The sequence below is a fragment of the Armigeres subalbatus genome, chromosome 2 (genome assembly GCF_024139115.2).
Source record: "Armigeres subalbatus isolate Guangzhou_Male chromosome 2, GZ_Asu_2, whole genome shotgun sequence".
Classification (NCBI taxonomy): Eukaryota; Metazoa; Arthropoda; class Insecta; order Diptera; family Culicidae; genus Armigeres; species Armigeres subalbatus.
In genome coordinates, this window is record NC_085140.1 from 146244161 (window position 1) to 146267108 (window position 22948).

At 37.2% G+C, this 22948-nt stretch overlaps 1 protein-coding gene across 5 annotated transcripts in view; it reads right to left on the minus strand.

Annotated features, from left to right (window-relative positions):
- Positions 1-22948, minus strand: part of LOC134210975 (protein grainyhead) — a 704499-nt gene that overhangs the window by 161673 nt on the left and 519878 nt on the right. For all 5 annotated transcript variants that reach the window (XM_062687440.1, XM_062687441.1, XM_062687439.1 and 2 more), the window contains exon 4: positions 3736-3907. In XM_062687440.1, coding sequence (XP_062543424.1) covers positions 3736-3907 — 172 coding nt within the window. The remainder of the gene's footprint in view (positions 1-3735; positions 3908-22948) is intronic.

Below are 22948 nucleotides of genomic sequence, written 5' to 3' on the forward strand. Positions count from 1 at the left end.
GCTATGACTGAAATGAGTGCTGGACCTCGTTAATTTAAATCAAATAAAAGCTTTTTCAAACGATGTTTACCAAGAAAAGCTATTTTTAAGCAGAAGTGAACCCCATTGCAGTACTGCACGGCCCACGAAATTTAGGAAAAGTTGCTTCCTGTCATAAATATTAATTAAATAATGCAGTCGTATGCATGTTAGGCCGGGAATGGGGTAAGAAACCCTACCTCTGTTCGTTCATCACATTTTTTCGTGCGTTCAACATGCGTTCTGTTTGCTGTAAGGATGTTGATACTGTAGTAATGATGCAACTGTTGCCTCGATAACTACTATTCGTTCATTGTGAATCCATCCGTGGCCGATGGAATAGTGTTGATATGTATGGTAATAATAGCTTCCAGGTACAATATCCCAGCTACTCCATCGCACCGTACCGCAGTTGTGTAAACGGACCACCTGTACCCAGATTACAGATATTGACGATAGCTCAGTCCTTTCTTTCTGTGAGGTATAAGTGCAACTAATGAGGGTTTTAGCGATTTAAAACATAATATTTCCCGTACTTAAGATCATAGGGGCGTGGCTGTATTGACCAATTTCATCGATTTCTTTTATTTCTTTACAATTGTCTTTAGATTCTCATTGTTTGAACCTCTTTGTGTATTGCGTATTTAGTAGATGAGACCGGGACTGGTTGACCGAGTTTTGCTTTCCGAATGTCTGTACTAATTCTGATTCGACTTTTCGAAAAACGGTTTTCACTGTCATAAAAATACAAGTCATTTGTGACATATTTTCAACGATGAAAACAAATTGATAAAAAATTTATAACAAATGCGGCAGACAAATTCGGCCAACCAATCCCAGGACAGGGGTAGGTTGGCCGAGTTTGTTAAACTAAGTGAAACACATAAAATGAATTAGTGGAAAATCTTTAGAAGTGGTAAAAAGGTAGTGTTTATAATTTTGTAATATTTAGGCACGTAAAAAAATCTCAACTCTTTACTTTTCAGTCTTTTTAAAACATGCATTTCAATGCTGCTTTTATTGGAGAATCGGTAAAAATGGTGTCGTATTTACTATTTTTACTAAGTATTTACTAAGTTTTTACTCTGCCAAACAGACAACACAAAAGTCGGCTAACCTACGACTTGTTTTCGGGAACAATCAAAATTTACAAACACAAAAGTGAGGTTTTGTAATTGTAAGTATTTTCATACCCTCTCCAGCGTATCAAGTTTTTATAAATCTGATGAATATTGATTCGTGTTAGAAATATGACATTACCCTAACATAAATTTACTCACAAACACCAAAATAGCAAAAAACGTGATCCTGAGCAAACGGAAACACTAAAATATCTGAAATTACAACCGTACATGGGCGATCTAATACCACACTCAAATCATTATAATGAGCTTAAAATGAGCCTCAAAACGTTTTCACAAAAGCCACTCGGTCAACCTGCCCATTCGGCCAACCAGCCCCGGTCTCCCCTACCGGGCTTTACTATGAACAAATTTAAATGTGTTTAATCATTTAGAGTTAAAATTTATCAGTAAATATTAGCTTTATTGTCGAGGGATGAACCGGTCAAGGGCCGAAAATCTCTCAAATGGAGATATAGAAAAACAATATTTTTATTGTCCTGATTGTTTTCATTTATTTAATCTACATGAAAATCCAATTCATTTTCCTACGCAATGCTATTCATATCTCGATATTTCTTTGTCGTTTTATAAGATTTGATCTACCTATTATATTTGTTTTATTTAAATTGTTGAATTTATGTTTAATTTATGCGAGGATATGCGTTAAAGGAAATATGTCAACGGTACCTTGGATAAATTTAAATAAACAATCGTTCATTTCGAATGGTCGATTGTTTATGCTCGCAATGGATGAACAATTAACGAGTTTTTAAGAAATAGTGGTGAATCTGATTTAGTTTAAATGAAGAATCTCTCACTTTGAGCGATTGATTGTTTATTCTCGTGATGGATAAACAATTAGAAAAACATACAAAGTTCTCTAGCACATGTAGTTTTACAAATCGTTCACTAAAACATCTCTACAAAAACCTAATTCCATCAACATCTCTCATCCAGCGTTCATCATCGCGTTCAAGAAATAATGATGGTGTTGGCGTTTTAGTCTAAATTCAAATCGCTTGCTTTGAGCGATTGATTGTTTGTCCTCGCAATGGATGGATAATTAAACTCCTATTCTAAAAGATCAGTTAAGGAAATGCTAATACTGTTGAATATAAAAATATCTGTAAAATTGAATCTGCATAGGTCACATCACTTTTCATGGTGAAGCCCGATCTATGTTTCTGATTACCTTACCCAACTAACATAACTTCCTACCATGGTTGTTGAGGAGATGCAGAGGTATTCTCAGCCTCTAGTAGCAACATTAATAACTGACTAACATTCCTCTGTTTCTCAACTGACTGTGATCGCAGAGTAGCAATTTTTTTCTTTGTGTCTTTATTAAAGAGACTTTCAGCCCGAGGCTGGCTCGTCTCCGGGGAGTAGCAATTGAATTGACTCGCTTGTATTTATAGTGGAGCAAATGCAGCAATAGTGGCGAGTCTCATAAGCAATCAATGGATAGCACCACTGACGAAACCAAAGTCAATTTTTACCACCACTAAACTTTTTGATTTATCTATTGGCTAAGATATTAAAGCTGATTTTTTTGTATAATTCACGAAAAAAATAAAAAATCTTTTGTAGTCCTACTAATACCTCCACTATAGGTACCGTTACCCTACAAATTGTCGAAGTGAAATAGTCTTCTGTCGAAATAATTATATTTAGGCTAGATGTACCAGTCGCGGTTATAGCACCAGTTGCCACACTAGTGCATTAAACACCAAGTGACACATCATATCACCACGAAGACAACATGATCTGATTGGTGAACCATATTCATATGACACGATAACACTTTCAATCTCCTTCTGAACAGACAAAACATAATTGTAATTTTTTTTATTGTCTTTATTAATGAGGTTTTCGGCCCTAGACCGGTTCACCTCAATTGTAAAAATTGATTTTGCTCAATTTTATCCTCCTATGCACCAGTTGTTGCGCTAGTGGTCTCATTATGGCCAATCCCATAAGAAAACAATGGGACTTGCTATAATAGGAAACAAAATTAGGAATAGTGCCACAATTGGTACATACGTTCCTACTATGGATTACGCAATTTTGGGGACTATCACGAATTTTAATGCGGTTTTCACATTTGTTTCAAGCAGCAGGAAGGGAAACCTGTCGTTTGACATCTCACAGGCCTCTTACATATATTAAAAAAAATATAGTTGTTCCCAAGTATATCTATGCATTAGAAATGATTTGCAGATAACGCGAAATTACAAACAGGGGAACTGTTCCCATTTTCTTCTTACTGTAACTAATTAATAATAAAGCAAAATTTTGTATGTTCTTTTTGCCCACATGCGTGCCACGTTCATTTTTTTTTGGGAACAATGAGATTTGAAACGGCATTGATTAGACGAAGACTAATTTATTATCAAAAAGGAGCGAAAGCTAGCAGAAGAGAGAACCCTCGGCGACAGAGTTGAAGTCTATCAACATTTTCAAACGCAATTTTTATTAGGCCACAATCGCGTGGACGCATAATATTGCTCTACTATTGTATAGAAAATTACTCTCTCCGCCAATGCACTGAGTAACAGCGGCTTGGTGACGGCAGTTTGCGCGGCGCACTTACCTTTTGACTTCGTGAGTTTTTCGGCTCTTTGCGTAGATCTTCGGGCTCACGTTTGACATTTATCGACGACTGCGATGATGGGTGTGAACCAAGTATGCCTTGTATATCATTTTGCGATAGGCCTGCTACGTCCAGAGGCGTGGTTTGCCCGTTGATTTTCGTAGCGGGGATGCTAGCGTAGGGGAGAGAACGAGAAAGAAAGAGAGAAACAAGAAACATTAGTCAAGAGTGCGGATCTCTCGGTGCTCACAATCGTCATAAATTGTGTGCACGCGATGACGACGGACGACAACGAGTCTCGTCGTCGTCGTCGTCGTCATCATGATGGGATTCAATTGCTTTTCATTAAAAATGTTTCACTGAGTGACGGCAAATAGTTGTGAGTGGAGTGTGAGCGAGCTCTCGCGCTCGTGCGAATAAGACGTAAACGACGCAACAAGTGTTGGGTTATTCTGCGCAGCTGAGCTGAGCACGCCGCGAAATCAGTACGATCAGCGTGCTCCAGTTTCTTTCAATTCTTACTTTTTTATAGATTCGCTTTGACTGAGGCGCTTTTATTGTAACATAATTAAAGTACATAATATTTTATAAACTTTACGACTATTATTAAATACACTTTGGTTTTTAGCTATGCAAATGAAACGTTCACCAATAAACTTTACCGCCGACTTAATGGCGATTTTTGCACTCCACTTTTACGTTTGCTCATGTGTGTTTCCTTTTAAGATGAACAATCGCACACGTACTAATTGTCACTTAGCGTTATCTGGATCAGTGGCAGATTTTGTGACTCCAGTTTCGTTTACCCTCTTCGTTAGTGCATTTTGAGCCGGAATCGTTCCGACCGTGCCCCAGGGCGAATTCGTTATCAAGATACCTTCCCCGATTTATCAAACTGCTGGTACAAAGTAGCCCTCTGCTGTGGTTCCGCGAGCGCGCGAGTAGGCCCGGACTGATTTCTTAATGAAATCACTCTTCACAGAGCATCGAGCTATGAATTAACATAAATTCTTGATAAACGCTCCTTAGCATACCATACGGGGGCTCGTAAAAATTTCCAATCTTTATTGAACTTTTCATTTTTTCAGTCATCTCGCTGTTATGTTGGGTGGAACCCAACGACGCTCGACGCAAGGGAGATGAATAAAAATGCCACTACGGTCGTAAATTGTGCCTTTCTTCGGCTCCCCCTTGCGCCAGGGCGCACGGCATCAATTGGGCTCCATCTGGAGAGATACGAAACAAAACAAACGGGTAGGTGCAAAAATCAATCCTTTGAAAATATATTGGAGCGTTGCCGATTGGGAGGATGTGACCAAAAGCGGATTAAAATAGCTTATTTGTCATACAACGAATACGAGTAATATTTAAAACATCACGCAGATAATTTTTTCAATGGTATTATGACAAAAGGAAAAAGTTAAAATAGAAATTAGATATGGGAGAAACAAAATTAGAGACAAGCAGTGAAGAATGAAAAATGATTAAGAGTAATGTAGTTAGAAATTAGAAAAAATGAATGAAAAATAAAAAAAAATGAGAAAGTTGAAATGAGAAATGTGGAATGAGATATTCAAAACAGAAATTAGATTGTCGCGAGACCTCGGTTCGGTTTTCAGCTTGATCTACAATATGCTAATAAGAATTTCGACATTTTTGTTTCCTTTTCCAATCTTTTTGACGTACATACCCCTGTTTTATTTTACCCAGTCATATATTTTAAGGATATCACTTTTGGATGTTAGTTGAACTGAAGCTCCGACTACACAAAAAGAAAACGAAAACGTCATTCCCATCAAGCGAGCGGAGGGCAATATTTGTTATGATATAAATCTCATGACCGTCTTTCTGCCAAACTCCCGTATGAAGAGGGAGAGAAGTGTATCAGTGTGGAAACATCCGATAGTTCGTTTTCGGAAAGAAATTATAGCCTTTCGGTACAACTTTGTTACACAAGAAAGGCAAAAAGTATTTTGGCCATAATTTCTAAGGTAATAGTCCAATCTGGCCACCTCTCAATAAAAAAATAATAGAACAGGATTCCGCGTCTAATATGCAATTTGTTGTGAGTAAATCGGTTGAGGGTAAGTCCATTAAAAGTCAGCTAGACTTTTTTACTCGCTTTTTTATAACACATAGTATATTTTGGCCATAATTTCTGTGCCCATGGTCCGATCTTCCAAATTTTCAATAGAAAACAATACGACAGGATTCCGCGTCGAATGAAACTTGTTGGAATTAAATCGGTTGAGGATAAGTTCCAAAAAAGTGAGCTAAACTTTTCGAACTTTTGGTGCGCGCACACATACACAGAGACACCATCTCAGTACGTCGAGCTGAGTCGATTGGTATATAACACTATGGGTCTCCGGGCCTTCTATAAAAAGTTTGTTTTTGGAGCGATCATATAGCCTTTACCGTATACTTAGTATACGAGAAAGGCAAAAAAGGTATTTTGGTCATAACTTCTAATCCCATAGTCCGACCTGGCAAATTTTCAATAGGAAACAATGGGAAAGAATTCTACGTCGAATGCAATTTGTTGCGAGCAAATCGGTTGAGGATAAGTGCCCGAAAAATGAGTGACATTTTTTACGCGATTTTTACGTATAAATTTGTATTTTGGCCATAACTTCCGATCCCATAGTCCGATCTGGCCAATTTTCAAAAGGAAACAATGGGAAAGTACTCGAATGCAACTTGTTGCAAGCAAATTGGTTGAAGATAAGTGCCTGAAAATGAGTGACATTTTTTACGCGATTTTTACGTATAAATTCGTATTTTGGCCATAACTTCCGATCCCATAGTCCGACCTGGCCAATTTTCAATAGGAAACAATGGGAAAGGATTTTGCGTCGAATGCAATTTGTTGCGAGCAAATTGATTGAGGATAAGTGCCCGAAAAATGAGTGACAATTTATACGCGATATTTACGTATAAATTTGTATTTTGGCCATAACTTCCGATCCCATAGTCCGACCTGGCCAATTTTCAATAGGAAACAATGGGAAAGGATTCTGCATCGAATGCAATATGTTGCGAGCAAATCGGTTGAGGATAAGTGCCCGAAAAATGAGTGACATTTTTGCGTCGTTTTGTGCGCACACACACACACACACACACACACACACACACACACACACACACACACACACACACACACACACACACACAGACATCACCTCAATTCGTCGAACTGAGTTGATTGGTATATAACACTATGGGTCTCCGGGCCTTCTATAAAAAGTTTGTTTTTGGAGCGATCATATAGCCTTTACCGTATACTTAGTACACGAGAAAGGCAAAAAAGCGAAATGAGAAATGCGACATGAGATATGAGTAATAAGAAAATGTAAATGTAAAATAAGAGATAAGAAATATAATTACCAAATTCTGTGTAAAAAATACGAAATAAAAACAAATAAGAAATGTCAAATTAGAAGTAATGAGGAAATGGAAACCTAATGGTGTTGGTGCATTTCTTGTGCTTTAGATGTACTAAAAATATTTATGAGTATTTTTTAGCGCTTTTTGATTGTTAAAAATAGTATTTTGGCAATAGCTTTAGAGCCTATATGGCAAAAATTTTCAATAGCAACCATTGGAAACGGATTCCCCATCGAATGGAACATGTTGCGGGGAGCAAATCGGCCAATGCTAAGTTCCAAAAAATGTGTCTAAAAATTTTGCACGCATACAGACTTTACCTTTACGAGTCAATTGGTATAAAACACTATTGGTCTCCAAACCTTTTATCAAAAGTTTGGTTTTAAGGTGATTGTATAGCTTTTACATATGCTTCATATACGAGAAAGTCAAAAAAATTCGAAATGCAAAATACGAAATCAAAAGTGAAAAAAAGATACGAAAAATAAGGAATAGGAAATGAGAAGTCTGGAGTGAGAAATGGGATATGAGAAATAAGGAGGCGTTTTGAGGAATAAGAAATGAGAAATTAGAAATTCAAAATGGGAAATAAAAAACGAGAAGTAAGAGAATTGAAATTGAAAATTCGAGATACGAAATGCAAAATACGATTGGAAAAAATGAGAAAAAAGATTGAAATATGAGAAATGACACATGAGTAATGAGAAATGGGACAGAAGAATTGAAAATAATAATGATGAAACATGAGTAAAGGGGTAGGCGAAACGAAAATAAGAAATGAAGAGAAATTTGTAATGTGAAATGTGATATGGAAAATAAGAAGCTTGAAATGAGGAATGAGAACTATGAAAGGAGAAATGTGAAACAGAAAATGCTAAATAAAAATGTGAAAGAAAAAAATTCACAATTAAAATGCAAAATGAGAAATAAGGAATGATAAATAAGAAACAGTGAGAAGTTCAAAAGAAAAATATAAAATGGAAAAAACAAAATTTCAACTGCAGAATATGAATATACATACAGTGAACTCTCTCTAACTCGATGTTCTCTAACTCGATATTTTCTCTTACTCGATGAAATTCAAAGTCGCTTGAATTTTGCATACTGCGTTACCTCCGTAAGTCGATATCTCCCTTACTCGACATTCTCATAAGTCGAAGTAATTACACAAAGCATTTTCACCTCGCTAACTCGATGTTGTCAGAATCAGTGAAGTGTGAAGTGTGAAAAGTGAGAAGTAAGAGGTAAGAAATTTGAGAAGTGAGAACTATGAAGTGAGAGGTGGAAAGTGAAAAATGAGAAGCGAAAAGTAAGAAGTGACAAATTCTAAGTGAGAAGTGAGAAATGAAAAGTGAGAGAAGAAAAGTAAAAAGTGAAAAGTAAATTGTGAAAAGTGAGAAGTGAGAAGTAAGAATTGAGAAGCGAGAAGAGAGAAGCAAGAATTGAGAGAGAAATGAGAAGTGAGAAATGAAAAGTGAAAAATGAGAAGTGAAACGAAAGAAGTGAGAAGTAAGAAGTGAAAAGCGAAAAGTAAGAAGTGACAAATTCAAAGTGAGAAGTGAGAAAAGAAAAGTTAAAAGTGAAAACTAAATTGTGAAAAGTGAGAAATGAGAAGTAAGAATTATGCAGTAAGAATTGAGAAGTGAGAAGTTAGAAGTAAGAAATTTGAGAAGTGAGAACTGCGGTGTGAGAAGTGAAAAATGAGAAGTGAAAGTGAAAAATGAAAAGTGAAAAGTAAGAAGCCAGAAGTGAGAAGTAAGAAGTAAGAAGTGAGAATTGTGAATTGAGACTTGAAAAATGGAAAGTTAGAGAAGAAAAGCAAAAAGTGAAAAGTAAATCGTGACAAGTGAGGAGTGAGAAGAAAGAAGTGTGAAGCGAGAAGTAAGAATTGAGCAGTGAGAAATTAAAAGTGAGAGGTCAGAAGTTAGAAGTGAAAAGTTTGAGAAGTGAGAAGTGAAAGGTAAAAAAAGAAGTAAGTGAGAAGTAAGATGTGAGAAGTAAGAAATGCGAAGTGATAAGTGAAAAGTGAGAAGTGGGCAGCGAGAAGTGCGAAGTAAACGGTGAGAAGTGAGAAGAATGAAGTGAGAACTGAGAAGTAAGAAGACCAAGTAGTTAAAAGTGGAAAGTGAGGTGAAAATTGGCATTTTTTCAACTTTATATACATTCCTTCTCCTTCCTTCCTGCTTTCCTTGGGAAGTGGGAAGTGAAAAATTTGTGAGAACTGCGAAGTGAGAAGTGAAAGGTAAAAGTGAGAAGGAAAAAAAAAGAACAGAGAAGTTCTGATTTCAAACATTTCATTTATCACTTCTTAATTCTCACTTTTCACTATTCATTTTGAACATCTCACTCCTCACTCCATTTAATAAGAATATCAATTTTAACTATTCGACCAAACGGCATTCGGGCAAATGGCATTCTGTCAAATGACTCTAAACCATGTTATGAAAAGTGTTTGATACTTTGGAAGAAAAATATAAATGTGTTCTCTATCTCGATACCTCCCTAACATTCATGAGATATGAGAAGGATTGAGGAATGAGAAATAATAGATATGAAATTTGAAAACCGAAATATTTCGTTTTGGGAAATGTGCAATGAGATTTGAGAAAATTTAAATCCGAAATGCGAAATGAGGATCTATGAAAAATAAGAAATATGAAATTAGAATTTAAAAAATTAAATTTGAAATGAGAAATAAGAATTGAGAAAAGAAAATCAAAAAGTAAAAATTGGTATTTGATATTTGATATTAAATATTAGATATTAGATGTTGGATATTAGATATTAGATATTAAATATTAGATGTTAGATATTAAATTGTAGATATTTGATACAGTATCGACCCGATGTTGTCATCCCCGATTTTGTCTAACCCCGATTTTATCACGTTTTCGATCCGATTTTGCCACCCCAAAAAAATTGAAAATTTCAGTCGTTCTTTCTATTTTTGTGAATAATACCGCAAAGAACTATGATTTTCATGAAATACCTTTCGCCGCCTGAGGTTTATTATGAATTATTTCTGAGTACCTGTCAATAATTTTGTGAGCATTTTCGACAAAAATTATGGGTTCTGTTCACGAATTTTTGGATCATATTTATGAAACAAATTGAAAAATAGATTTTTTTTCGATTTTGTCACATTTCCTAATTATCACCCAACAATTAACCAAGGGGGTGATAAAATTGGGACATTATTGTATTTGCTATTTGCTATTTGCTATTTGCTATTTGCTATTTGCTATTTGCTATTTGCTATTTGCTATTTGCTATTTGCTATTTGCTATTTGCTATTTGCTATTTGCTATTTGCTATTTGCTATTTGCTATTTAATATTTAATATTTAATATTTAATATTTAATATTTGATATTCGATATTCGATATTTGATATTTGATGTTTGATATTTGATATTTGATGTTTGATATTTGATATTTGATATTTAATATTTATTATTTGATATTTGATATTTAATATTTATTATTTGATATTTGATATTTGATATTGGACATGTTATATTTGATATTTGAAATTTGAAATTTAAAATTTGAAATTTTCAATTTGAATATTTAAATTTTAAATTGATAATTTGAAGTGCGAATGGAGAGAAATATGAGATGAGAAATGTAAAATTAGAAATGTGAAATAAGAAATAAGAATAGAGTCATCAGAAATGAGAAACTGAAAACGATAAATCAGGAATGAGAGATGAAATTTGAGTAATGAGAATTGAGACAAAAGAAGGAGAAAATAAAAACTGTAAATAAGAAATGCTAATTGCGAATTGAGAGATGAGGAATTAGAAATGTGAAATAAAATAAGATAAATGAGAAACTGGTGTTGCGAAGAGCTGATCTATCGGTAAATGATGAGTTGCCCTTCATCCCGTTGGTTCTAAATCCAACAATGAGTAATTGGAAATTGGACATGAAGTAAGTGATGGATTTAAAGTAATTAAAAAAATATCTCTCTAATGAAGAAATTAAAAAAAATAGAAATGATAACAGACATGAGATAAATGAGAAATAAGAATTGAGAAATCATAAATAAGGAATAAGGAATGAAAATGAGATATTTAAATCGATACATGGGATATTAGAAAAGAGAAATGAGAAAGGAAAAATGAGAAATGAGAAATAAGAAATGAGAAATAAGGAATGAGGAATAAGAAATAAAAAATCAGACATTTGAGATTAAAAATAAGAAATGTATTGGTGGCTCCCTGGCGTATAAAATGAGAAATCAAATTTGCAAATGGAGAAATCAGAAATGTGAATTGAGAAAAGGGAAATGAGAGACGAGAAATGACTAATGACATATGGCAAATAAGAGCTAAGAAACAATGAATGATAATTGTGGAATAAAGAATAAAAATTGAAAAAAGAGAAACGACAGATTAGTAAAAGATAAATGGGAAATGGCAAACGAGGCAAGGCAAACGAGAAATGGAAAGTAAAAAAAGAAGAAATATGATATGACAAATGACAATGAAAAAAAAAAGGAATGAGGGATGAGAACTGAAAATGAGAAACGAAAAATGGGAAAAAGGTAATCAGAAATGAGGAATGAGTAATGAGAAATCAGACATTTGAATTAAAAATGAGAAATGAATGGTTGGATCCGTAACATATTGAAAGAGAAATGAGTAAGGAGAAAAGATAAATGAGAAATGAAAATATGCAATATGCGAGTGGAGAAATCAGAAATTTCAAATGAGGAATGAGGAATGAGAGACAAGAAATGAGAAATGGCATATGAGAAATAAGAGTTGTGGAATGAGAAATGACAAAAATAGGAATGACAAATGAGAAACGTGAATCAACAAATGGTAATTGATAAATGGGAAATGAGAAATGAGAAATGAAAAATGAGATATGAGGAATGAGAAATTATAAATGAAAGATGAGAAATCAGAAATGGAAAATGAGGAAGGAGAAATGGGGAATGAGACATGAGAAATGGGAAGCGAGTAGTAAGAAAGGTGGAATAAGGAATGAGGAATGAGTAATAAGAAACGAGAAATGGGAAATGAGGCATGAGATATGATAAATGAGAAATGAAGAATGAAAATTAGGAAAGGGTGAAATGAGAAGACGACGGGCTCAATTTGATTTTCAAAATATTAAAGGGTTGGTCAAATTTGATTTTCAAAATATTAATTTTTGATGAGTTATCAGAAATAATAAGCAAATTTAATTTATTTTTAATATCATGCAAAAATCTGTTTCTCAGACAACAACCAGCACCACCATTTGACTTGAACAGTTTGACAAACAAATAATTGTTTTTGATTCGTATTTCACCATTCGAAAACACATCTTTGTAACACCACTTCGCTCGGGTTGGGCGACGATCCAGTTTATAGTGCTGGGCACAGACAGAAGCAGGCAAACACTCAGCGCCGCCGCCGCCGGCCACCGCACCGCAACTGTGCCATCTCCGAGGGAAAAATAACGACACAAATAAGGTGTCATAAAATTTACGACCCGCTTGCTCTTATTGAGTTTTGTCTTACAGTCTTTTGTCTGAGCGAGCTGCTGCAGCAGTGCCTTTTAATATCGGTGACTGATTTCAGTGTCAAGGATGGAAGGGAATTGGCTGGATCACAAAACTTTTTGGTGACAAATTCTACCTCCTCTACCTTTATGGGCGCATATTTGGAGAGTGCGGTAACGACGGATGGGAGACGGTTCCTATTGATATTTAATTGGTGGAACAATCTGTCCGAGGACAGAGTGGATTGGAAAGATTACTCTTTTGTTACTAATAATGAGTTGGATAAAGCTTGGTTTAGAAAAGAGCGAACAGTTCGCGTCACAAAAATAATCAGCACAAATTAGATTCTTTTCATATTTTGTATGCAAATGTTGACTGGAGCACGCTGTTTGATATTGAATGCGGTTAAAATCTATCCAATTTACTTAACTGTGAATGCTGTTTAATGTTAATTGCGTGCTGTTTTTATGCATTCTTGTGAAGTCTGTTTTACATCATTTTTATTATTTGAGCGTTCTTATCTTCGACCGGATGATAAACTCAAAAAACCCTTTGAAACAAAAAAAAAATGAATTTTTAATCGATAGTTTTTGGATTATTTGACTCAAAAAATCTTACACAAATGATTAAACATTAAAAACAAAAGATTTATAAACATATGGTAGGATCTATCCATTTACTATTTTTGAGTTTATTCAGTTTTAATCCGAAGATTTTGTGTTCTATGTTTCATGTTCTGATAAAAGCAAACATAAGTAAGCCACAGGAATGTCAGCTCAGATTGGAGATGTTTTTCATTCATCGACCATTCGATCGTTAATCCTTGAGGCCTGAGGGGGATTCATACAACCCTCATCTCGTCACACAAAGCAACATCGATCTTCGTTCGAACCTATATCGAAGGAATGCTCTACTTTTGAGCTGATTTAATCCACGGTAGCGGCCAGCTACCGGAGATTTCTCTTCGCCATCGGTTAGGTGTAATAGAAAAAAACTGATCATCATCTGAAGAATTTGTTAATGTGATTATCATTTGAAGCCCGGCTTCAAGCTGATGGAGGTTGCTCGGTGACGAGTATCATCTGGCAGGTGATCGCATTTTAAGAAGCAGCTTGTCTCCAACGGAATTTTTTTCAGTTTATAAACCGTTCGTGGATAACTCCGTTACTGTTCTAACTGTAATCATCGAAAAAAATAGTAGAACAGACGGAATCTTTCAGTCACACTCGTTTGGTCTTTGTTGTCGTATTCAAATCAGAGAGTTTTAAGTCCAAACGACATCGACACTAGATGACTGATATGGAGGAGCTATGAATCGAAAGGGGAAAAAACGGTAACACTCGACGAACTGAGATAACGATCGAGACCAAACTGAACCGGGAACCAGGAATCAAATGGAGGGTAGGGCAATCCCGAGGAAAAACAACCACGACGAATTGATGGTGTGATAATGATCTACCTTCGGCTCCCTCGAACTCCCGTGGATGGCTTCTGTATTGCAATAACATTTCTTCAAGCCAGCCAGCTGTTTCTGGAGGTGATAAATTTCTAACGAGGTTAAGCTCGGTTGGATATGAAAAAACTGATTTTTATTTGCGTCTGCGTTCCACAACATGTAAAAAAACATTTCTGTGATACCATTGAATAGAATTGGTTTTGGTTTTGAACGTATAAATTGTAATTATTTTTCAGTAAACATACTTTCGTCTAGCATCGCTGAAATCGAATTGAAAATGCTTCGACGTTAAAATGATTTCGAAATCATCTAAACACCCGTCTCTATCGACAGTCACGGGAAATCATTGTATGCAAAGTAACAATTTTTCAACACCTTTTCCGCGCCACACGCCTGCACATGCGCTTCGTGTGCAATCACGGTACCGAAATAAGCTTAAGAAAAATCGTGATTCAAAACATCTGGGTTCAACCTGTCCAGCACGGCACTGGCACTGGTGGTGCTGGTGCAGCCACCAGAATAACGAAACAAATAGCCACCATCAGAAAGCACTTATGTTCGCGTACCTCCTCGTCGGGTACCCCGGGTCAGGATTGGACTAACCCCTCGGTACTTGCTCGGCTCAGTACCGCACTAGCGATGGAATATGGAATGATAGACATGCTTACCGCGCGAAAGACGCGCGCTCCCGCTGCAAAACCGTCCTGCTGGGAAGTGTTGCCATCTGCAGCTGGGTCACAATAAGTTAATGTGTTAATCGGATTTTTTTTAAAGGTTGTAGAAAATTCAACAGGCAATAATTACCAAAAATTTATTTGAAATCGGATATTTTTGAAACTCGAACTTGTAAATACACAAAGCAAATTTTTAATTTTTTTTCGAGTTTTCTTTTCCATTATTATAGTTGTAATTGAATTTTAAATTCAATACTAGATTGAATAATTCAATGAACGAGTGCAACTCTTGTCTACCATGGACGGTAAGGAAACGACAAACCACTTTTTTCCCTAAAGTTTTTTCGTAATTAGTGAACAACCCTTAAAAAGAAAGTAACAGATAGAAAATGATAGAATATCTGAGTTGTGTCACTCAGAAACCAGAACAACATTTGTCTTAAGATTGTATGGTTTTAGGAAAAAGGAATGTTTGGAAACACTGGATCTAAGGCCTTCACATACGAAAGATAACCTCTGGAAGATCGCGCAAAAAAGCCAGCAGCTTTGGCAGCAGCAGCAGCACCACCAGTCAGTGGGGCGCACACCTACCCACTCACACCGACACATTATTGTTTTGTGTCAAATTGCTATTTAAATAATTCATTATACGAAACATTATAGTTATTATTGGACGGTGGAAAATAACAGTTATTTTCCTCCCGCGCGATCGCTCCAGCTCACGCTTCGCACATACGGTGCTGGGTGGTGTGTGGAAATGCACCGGTGCTGTTCGGCCTGAACACTCCACCCCCCAGCTCGGTTGCAGCTCGGTTGGACCGGACCGGGCACGATGCAGGGCCCGGGTTCGGGAGAATTTATAGAGGCGATATGTGCCCGGAAGGCCCAATCCATCGATCTTTGATATCTAAATTTATATGTTTCAATAATGTTGCCAGCCAGGGTACTTTTTTGTGTTGGAGTGGCGGAGAGAATCCGCCGGACTGACCTCAATCTACGGAGGATGCCTCCCGGTTGGAATTTCGGCACGGACGATGTGCGCATTGCGAGGGAGTGACGTTTTGATCGATCGATCCGGTCGACCACCGTTGATGAATGTGGTCAAAACCACCGAGGGAAGACGTGAGAACAATTACCAGGTTTAAAATGGGTTTCATATCGGAACACGCTGGTTTGAGAGCCCCAAAACGTACGTTTTTAAGTTTTCGGCTGGAAAACTATTTTTGTGAGACGTGGTGTCTTCAGAAGAGTTGAAGGATAATAAAATGTCGATGATCTATCCACCTTGAAGGGTGGTTTGGAATTAAACTTTTATCACGATGAACATATCCAGTGGAGATCTGTTGCAATGATATAGAGAATGTGCATTGAAACATCTTTTCTGAAGACACAAAATTAGAATAACGGTTTGGTTACGATTTAGGCATGTTTTGTATGAATGACTTCTGAAAATCATATTTTGGGGGAAGGGTCGTTTGGCCAAAACCCATTCGGCCAAAAGCCATTTGACCGAATACCACTAGTCCGAAAATTATTTGGTCGAATATACCATTTGGCCGAACAGACCATTAGACCGAAAGTCATTTGACCGAAAGGGACATTTGGCTAAAAGGGTCATTTGGCCGAAAGGGTCATTAGGCCAAAAAGGCCGTTTGGCCGAAAGGGTCATTAGGCCGAAATGGTCATTAGGCCGAAAGGGTCATTAGGCCGAAAGGGTCATTGGGCCGAAAGGGTCATTTGGCGGAAAGGGTCGTTTGACCGAAATGGTCATTAGCAAGGCTGGTAGCGATAAATGCCGTTCAAAATAGTGACTTAGCGACCAAGGATGACGCAAAAAGTGACTTTCAGATGCAGAAAAAGTGACTGAATAGTTTTGTATGAAGTATTAAACAGGTACTCAGCTAAGTTACATTTGCATTGTCCCTGTGTAACTCGTAGTAGATTGGAAACTAGTGACATGAATCATGTTTTTTATCAAATCCTTATCTAAAATGCTATCAGAAATCTAGAAAAAAAATTCAAATAAAGCATGAGCACTACTACTGCTGGCCGTGCCCATCTTCACCGAGCCCCTGATCGCGGTTGCCCGTGAACCGATTTTACTAAAAAATAATACCAGGACTCAGATATAACATGAATTTTACTTAAGTTTCGACCGGTGCCAAATCTGCGCCGACTGAAATCCAATTCGCGCCAACTACGCGCGTTAAATATCAATTTTTGTTATCACAATTTGCTGAACGTTTTCTCTTCCAGTACGTTTCATGACATATAAAAAAAATGATTTTTCACATGATTTTACCACATTGAAAAAGAACAAAGAAAATATCCATTAGTATCACATCCCTTCTAGATAGTCCTGTTCACCAACGTTCCGAAACTAAGCAAACAAGAATTCAGCAGAAGTTTAATTTCTGTGGAAAGGTTTTTTTTTCTCAGAAATTGTGCGGAAAACACTTCAATTCTTATGAAACCATTCTCCAGCAGTTCAAACGGAAATTTTAACAGAAATCCGATGGCGAATGTCAGCACAGCTTCCGGAAATTCTTTCTTATCATAAATTCAAGGCGGAATATTTTACAGACATTCTTGCTGTCTTTCAGGAATTTCCGCGGGAATTGCAACGTTAATTCTTGTAAAAACTTCTCCGGGAATCCATGAAAAAAAAAAACTTCCTCAAATACAAGTATTGACTTCAAACGTGGAGTCCCTTCTATCGAAAGCAAAACCCTATGCTCTTATTTATTAAATTTCTACCCAAAACTAATTCCGAGCGAAGCATCAAAACCGTTATGCAAATCAGCGAAATCCGGATAGTCGTAACAATCCTGCGCTTTATATACGGAGTTGTCTAAACGTATGCTCAAGCTTCACTGTGTGGTCTGAATTGTCCATGGTTCGAACCCACTTTGCCGCAAATTGCTTCTTTTTTAATTGAAAACATCTTTCATAAGATGGTCTTTTAGAATTGATGACGATTTATTGTGGCAAACTTCCATAAAGCTTTTGATTGAAATTCTTCAGTGCAGAATTACTTTTGACTTGTCTTGCTTTTCAATTTTTGTTTTCGAGACTATTATTGGATCCTGAATTAAAAAGCCTGGCTCCAGTACTCCTCAATTTTTGTTTTCAACACTTCGTATTTTAACATTCCTTTGTACATGGAGAAGAAGATCATAGTTCACATGAATTGCAAATAATCTGGCGATTTCCACAATACACTTGGTGCTTTATTGGTACAATTTCTCAAATTTATATATTTTGCTAACAGATTTACATTTGATTTAGTTGATGATTTGTACCTACCAAATGATTTCTATTCTGTACTTTTTTTTACAAACGGCGGTGCAAAAATAGTGGCTTTAGTGACCATTTTCCGAAAAATAGTGACTTTAGTGACTTTTGGATGCAAATAGTGACTTTTTAGTGACTTGGCTCAAAATAGTGACCAAGTCACTAAAAAGTGATTCGCTACCAGCCTTGCATTAGGCCGAAAGGGTCATTTGGCCGAATAAGACATTTGGCCGAATAGGTCATTTGAAAAGTGAGTAATTAGGAGTAAGAAAAGTGACTTCTCAATTCTCATTTCTCATTTCTCACTTCTCACTGTAACAAATGAGTGCGAAGTGAGTAGTCTACTATTACTACTCATATCGCGCTTCTCACTTTTTACAGGTAGTGAGACGTCTCACTACTCACTTCGCGCTTCTCTCTTTTGACAGCGAGAAGTGAGAAATGAGGAGTGAAAAGTGAGATGTCTCACTTCTCACTCCTCATTTATCACTTCTCACTGTGAAAAGTGAGTAGTGCGAAGTGAGTGGTGAGACGTCTCACCATTCACTTCGCGCTCCTCTTTTTTACAGTGAGAAGTGGTGAATGAGAAGTGAGAAGTGAGACGTCTCACCAAATGACTTTCGGCCAGATGGGTTTCGGCATAATGGTCTGTTCGGCCTAGTGGCATTTGGCCGAAAGCCATTTGGCCAAATGACCCTTCCCCCATATTTTGAGCATAACTTGTTAGAAAATGATTTTATCAGTATGGACTATTCTAGAAAGTTGTTCCAAATGAAGAAAAACATGTTTGTCTAGAAGATTACTTTGAACTATCTCAACACATTTCAAAATTATTGAAGGATCAATAAAGAAAATAGTAACTTTTCACATCAATACAACATGAAGAGTGGCAAGAAGCGGCAAGCCAAATAGTCATCATCACCATCATAAAAAAATACGGTTTTAAGTAAGCAAATGCACAGAAGATCGCTTCCGAAAACACCATTAAAGTGAGGCGTAGTGAGAAGTGAAGTGCTGTCTTCCTACTGCCTGAATTTTTTGAAAGTATTTTCAAAAGGATTTCCAAAGGATCCACTACGTTTGACATTCAACTAGAAGAGCTTAAATAATTTTTCTAAATTATTTAGTTATTTTAGTAAACGAGGGTATTTCCAAAGAAACTCGTGAAGGAGTTGCGAAAGGAATCCCTGAAGGAATTTCGGGGGAATATCCAAAGGAAATTTTTTGGAGAGATTAAAGAATGTCGGAAATTTGTTCAGGACTTACATTGCAAATTCATTCAGGAATTCTTCCACCAATAATCTTAATACTCCGTTCGAAAAATTCTAAAACAGAATTTCTGACAGAATTGTTAAAGGGATTTCCGATGGAAGTGCATAGATGTAAAGCCGTGATTTTTGCGGTAGCATTGTTAGGAACCGCAAACACCGGGATTCACGAAACATGCGAGGAACGCGAAATCTGCGACTGATATAACAGCCCTGTAGGTAAGTAAGAAAGTGAGTAAGTAAGTAAGTAAGAATGAAAATAAGAAAGTAAGTGAATATTTTAGTAAGTAACTAAGTAATTAAGTTAAGTAAGTAAGTCACGGTGTCTCTATGGGTAAATAATATTTTTCCAAAATCAGTAACTCTGAAACAGCCACCATGCGAAAATATTTTTTTTTGTCTTTATTTAAGAGACTTGCAGCCCGAGGCTGGCTCGTCTCCGCCGCTCGAAAGTATATGCTCTCCTCTTTCGCTAACATGTTCTATTTTTGGTGCACACTCCATAGAAATCTCAAATGAACCACCCCAAAAATGTATGGAAAAATGACCCTCGATAGAACATTTTAAAAATGCACCTACGAAAAAAGAGGAAAACCTATACGTTCGTGTAGTTGGTGTTTTAGAGATACTGAGTTTTTTTTAAATAAGCCTCTTTGGACAAAAAGAACCATTTGGCCAAAAATATTGAGCAGCACAAATCAGACAAAACCGATTGTGACTAAATTTGGTCACATATGAGTAGCAATAAGCCAAATGGAATATGTATGCTGCTAGGAATGTGGTTCAAATGAACAGGCCATTTGATCAGAAAAGACATTTGATCGAAGTGCAGTTTGGCTGAAATACTTTTTTGGCAGAAAGGGTCATTTGGTTGAAATTGTCGTTTGGTCGAACAATAGTGACTGTGAAAAGTGTGAAGTGAAGAATGAGAAATGCGTAGCTAGAATGAGAAACAAAGGAGCTAGAAGTTGGAGCTGAGGTGTCCTAGTTTGCACTTATTTCTTATTTTCTTACTTACTTATTTACTCCTCAGTCTCGCTATGAAAAGTAGAAATCGCGAAGTGAGAAATCTATATACATAAAAATGAATTTCTGTCTGTCTGAACCTTATAGACTCCGAAACTACTGAACCGATCGGCGCGAAAATTTGTATGCAGAGGTTTTTGGGGCCGGGGAAGGTTCTTAAGATGGTTCGAGACCCCTCCCTTCTTTGAAAAGGGGGGCTTCCATACAAATGAAACAGAAATTTCTGCATAACTCGGAAACTAAGCAGAGAATTAATCAATTTTAGGCGAAACAAAGTTCGTCGGGTCTGCTAGTGAGAAATAAAGACTGTGAAGTGAAAAGTGATATGTATCGCTTCTCATTTCTCACTTCTTGCTTAGCACTTCTCACTTGTTTACAATGAACGGCCAAATGACATTTTCGGCCAAATAGCTCTTACCGCCAGTTAGCTGGGGTCTCCAGTTAGCCTTGCAAGCAAAGGCGTAGGATTGCCTATTCGGAGATGGTTAGTTTGATTCGCGGTCCGGCTTATAATGTTTTCGTTGAGAAACATTCTTGATTTCCTGGGCTTCGTGTATCCATTGTACTTGCCACATAAAATACTTACTCATTCAATGGCAATGTAGAGCCATAGAGGCTCTTTTCGCCAAACGACAATTTCGGCCAAATGACTGGTTCGCAACACAGGTCAGTTTTGTCAAAACAATCAGTTCGTCGCACGATCGATCGCGCTTCATAATGGACACAGAACTTCCGGGTGAGTAGCTTCATTTTGAGCGGTGGAAAAGTAAATCAATGACTGAACTATCGGTCGTGTTTCATATGGGACGCAGAACCTTCACTTGATCCGAGCGATTGATTCCGTGTTGTGTGGTCAGAAAGTAAATCAGTGCGCGATCGATCGTGTTTCGTATCGGACTCAGAACTTTCGCGGGATCCGTTTGTTTAATACAGTTTTGTGCAGTCAAAAGGTAAATTGATCAGAGTTCAATCGATCATGTTTAAAATTGAACGAAAAACTTCGGCGAAATCCAGATGATTGATTTTGTGCGTTCGGAAAGTAAATCAATCGTGTTTCGTAACGAACGCAGAACTTTCGCCTGATAAGTTCCATTTTATGTAGCTGGAAAGTTTTGTTAGGTCGGAAAGTAAATTATTTAGTGCGAATTCAATTCATATAAGACGCAGAATTAATGCGATATTTGGTTCTGTGTTAAATGCGCGATTGATCGTGTTTCAATCAACACGCACAACTGTCGCTTGATATATTTTGTTCTGCTTTATGCGGTCCGGGAAGTAAATCAGTTTATTCGCGTTTTTAATTCACATTTAATAGATCGCATAAAATCCTTCGGAATTTCCACGGGAAATCCTTCGAAATTTCCACGGGAAATCCTTCGGAATTTCCACGGGAAATGCTTCGGAATTTCCACGGGAAATCCTTTGGAGTTTCCACGGGAAATCCTTTGGAATTTCCACGGGAAATCCTTTGGAATTTCCACGGGAAATCCTTCGGAATTTCCACGGGAAATCCTTCGGAATTTCCACGGGATTTTCTTTGGAATTTCCAGGAAATCCTTTGATTTTCCTCGCGAAATCCTTCGAATTTCCACGGAAATCCTTCGGAATTTCCACGGAAATCCTTCGAATTTCCACGGAAATCCTTCGAATTTCCACGAAATCCTTCGGAATTTCCACGGGAAATCCTTCGAATTTCCACGGAAATCCTTCGGAATTTCCACGGAAATCCTTCGAATTTCCACGGAAATTCTTCGAATTTCCACGGAAATCCTTCGAATTTCCACGGAAATCCTTCGAATTTCCACGGAAATCCTTCGAATTTCCACGGAAATCCTTCGGAATTTCCACGGAAATGCTTCGAATTTCCACGGAAATCCTTCGAATTTCCACGGAAATCCTTCGGAATTTCCACGGAAATCCTTCGAATTTCCACGGAAATCCTTCGGAATTTCCACGGGAAATCCTTCGAATTTCCACGGAAATCCTTCGAATTTCCACGGAAATCCTTCGGAATTTCCACGGAAATCCTTCCGGAATTTCCACGTGAAATCCTTCGGAATTTTCACGGGAAATCCTTCGGAATTTCCACGGGAAATCCTTCGGAATTTCCACGGGAAATCCTTCGGAATTTCCACGGGAAATCCTTCGGAATTTCCACGGGTAATCCTTCGGAATTTCCACGGCTAATTCTTCGGAATTTCCACGGGAAATCCTTCGGAATTTCCACGGGAAATCGTTTGGAATCTCCACGGGAAATCATTCGGAATTTCCACGGGAAATCGTTCGGAATTTCCACGGGAAATCGTTCGGAATTTCCACGGGAAGTCCTTCGGAATTTCCACGGGAAATCCTTCGGAATTTCCACGGGAAATCCTTCGGAATTTCCACGGGAAATCCTTCGGAATTTCCACGGGAAATCCTTCGGAATTTCCACGGGAAATCCTTCGAAATTTCCACGGGAAATCCTTCGGAATTTCCACGGGAAATCCTTCGAATTTCCACGGAAATCCTTCGAATTTCCACGGAAATCCTTCGAATTTCCACGGAAATCCTTCCGGAATTTCCACGGGAAATCTTTCGAATTTCCACGGAAATCCTTCGAATTTCCACGGA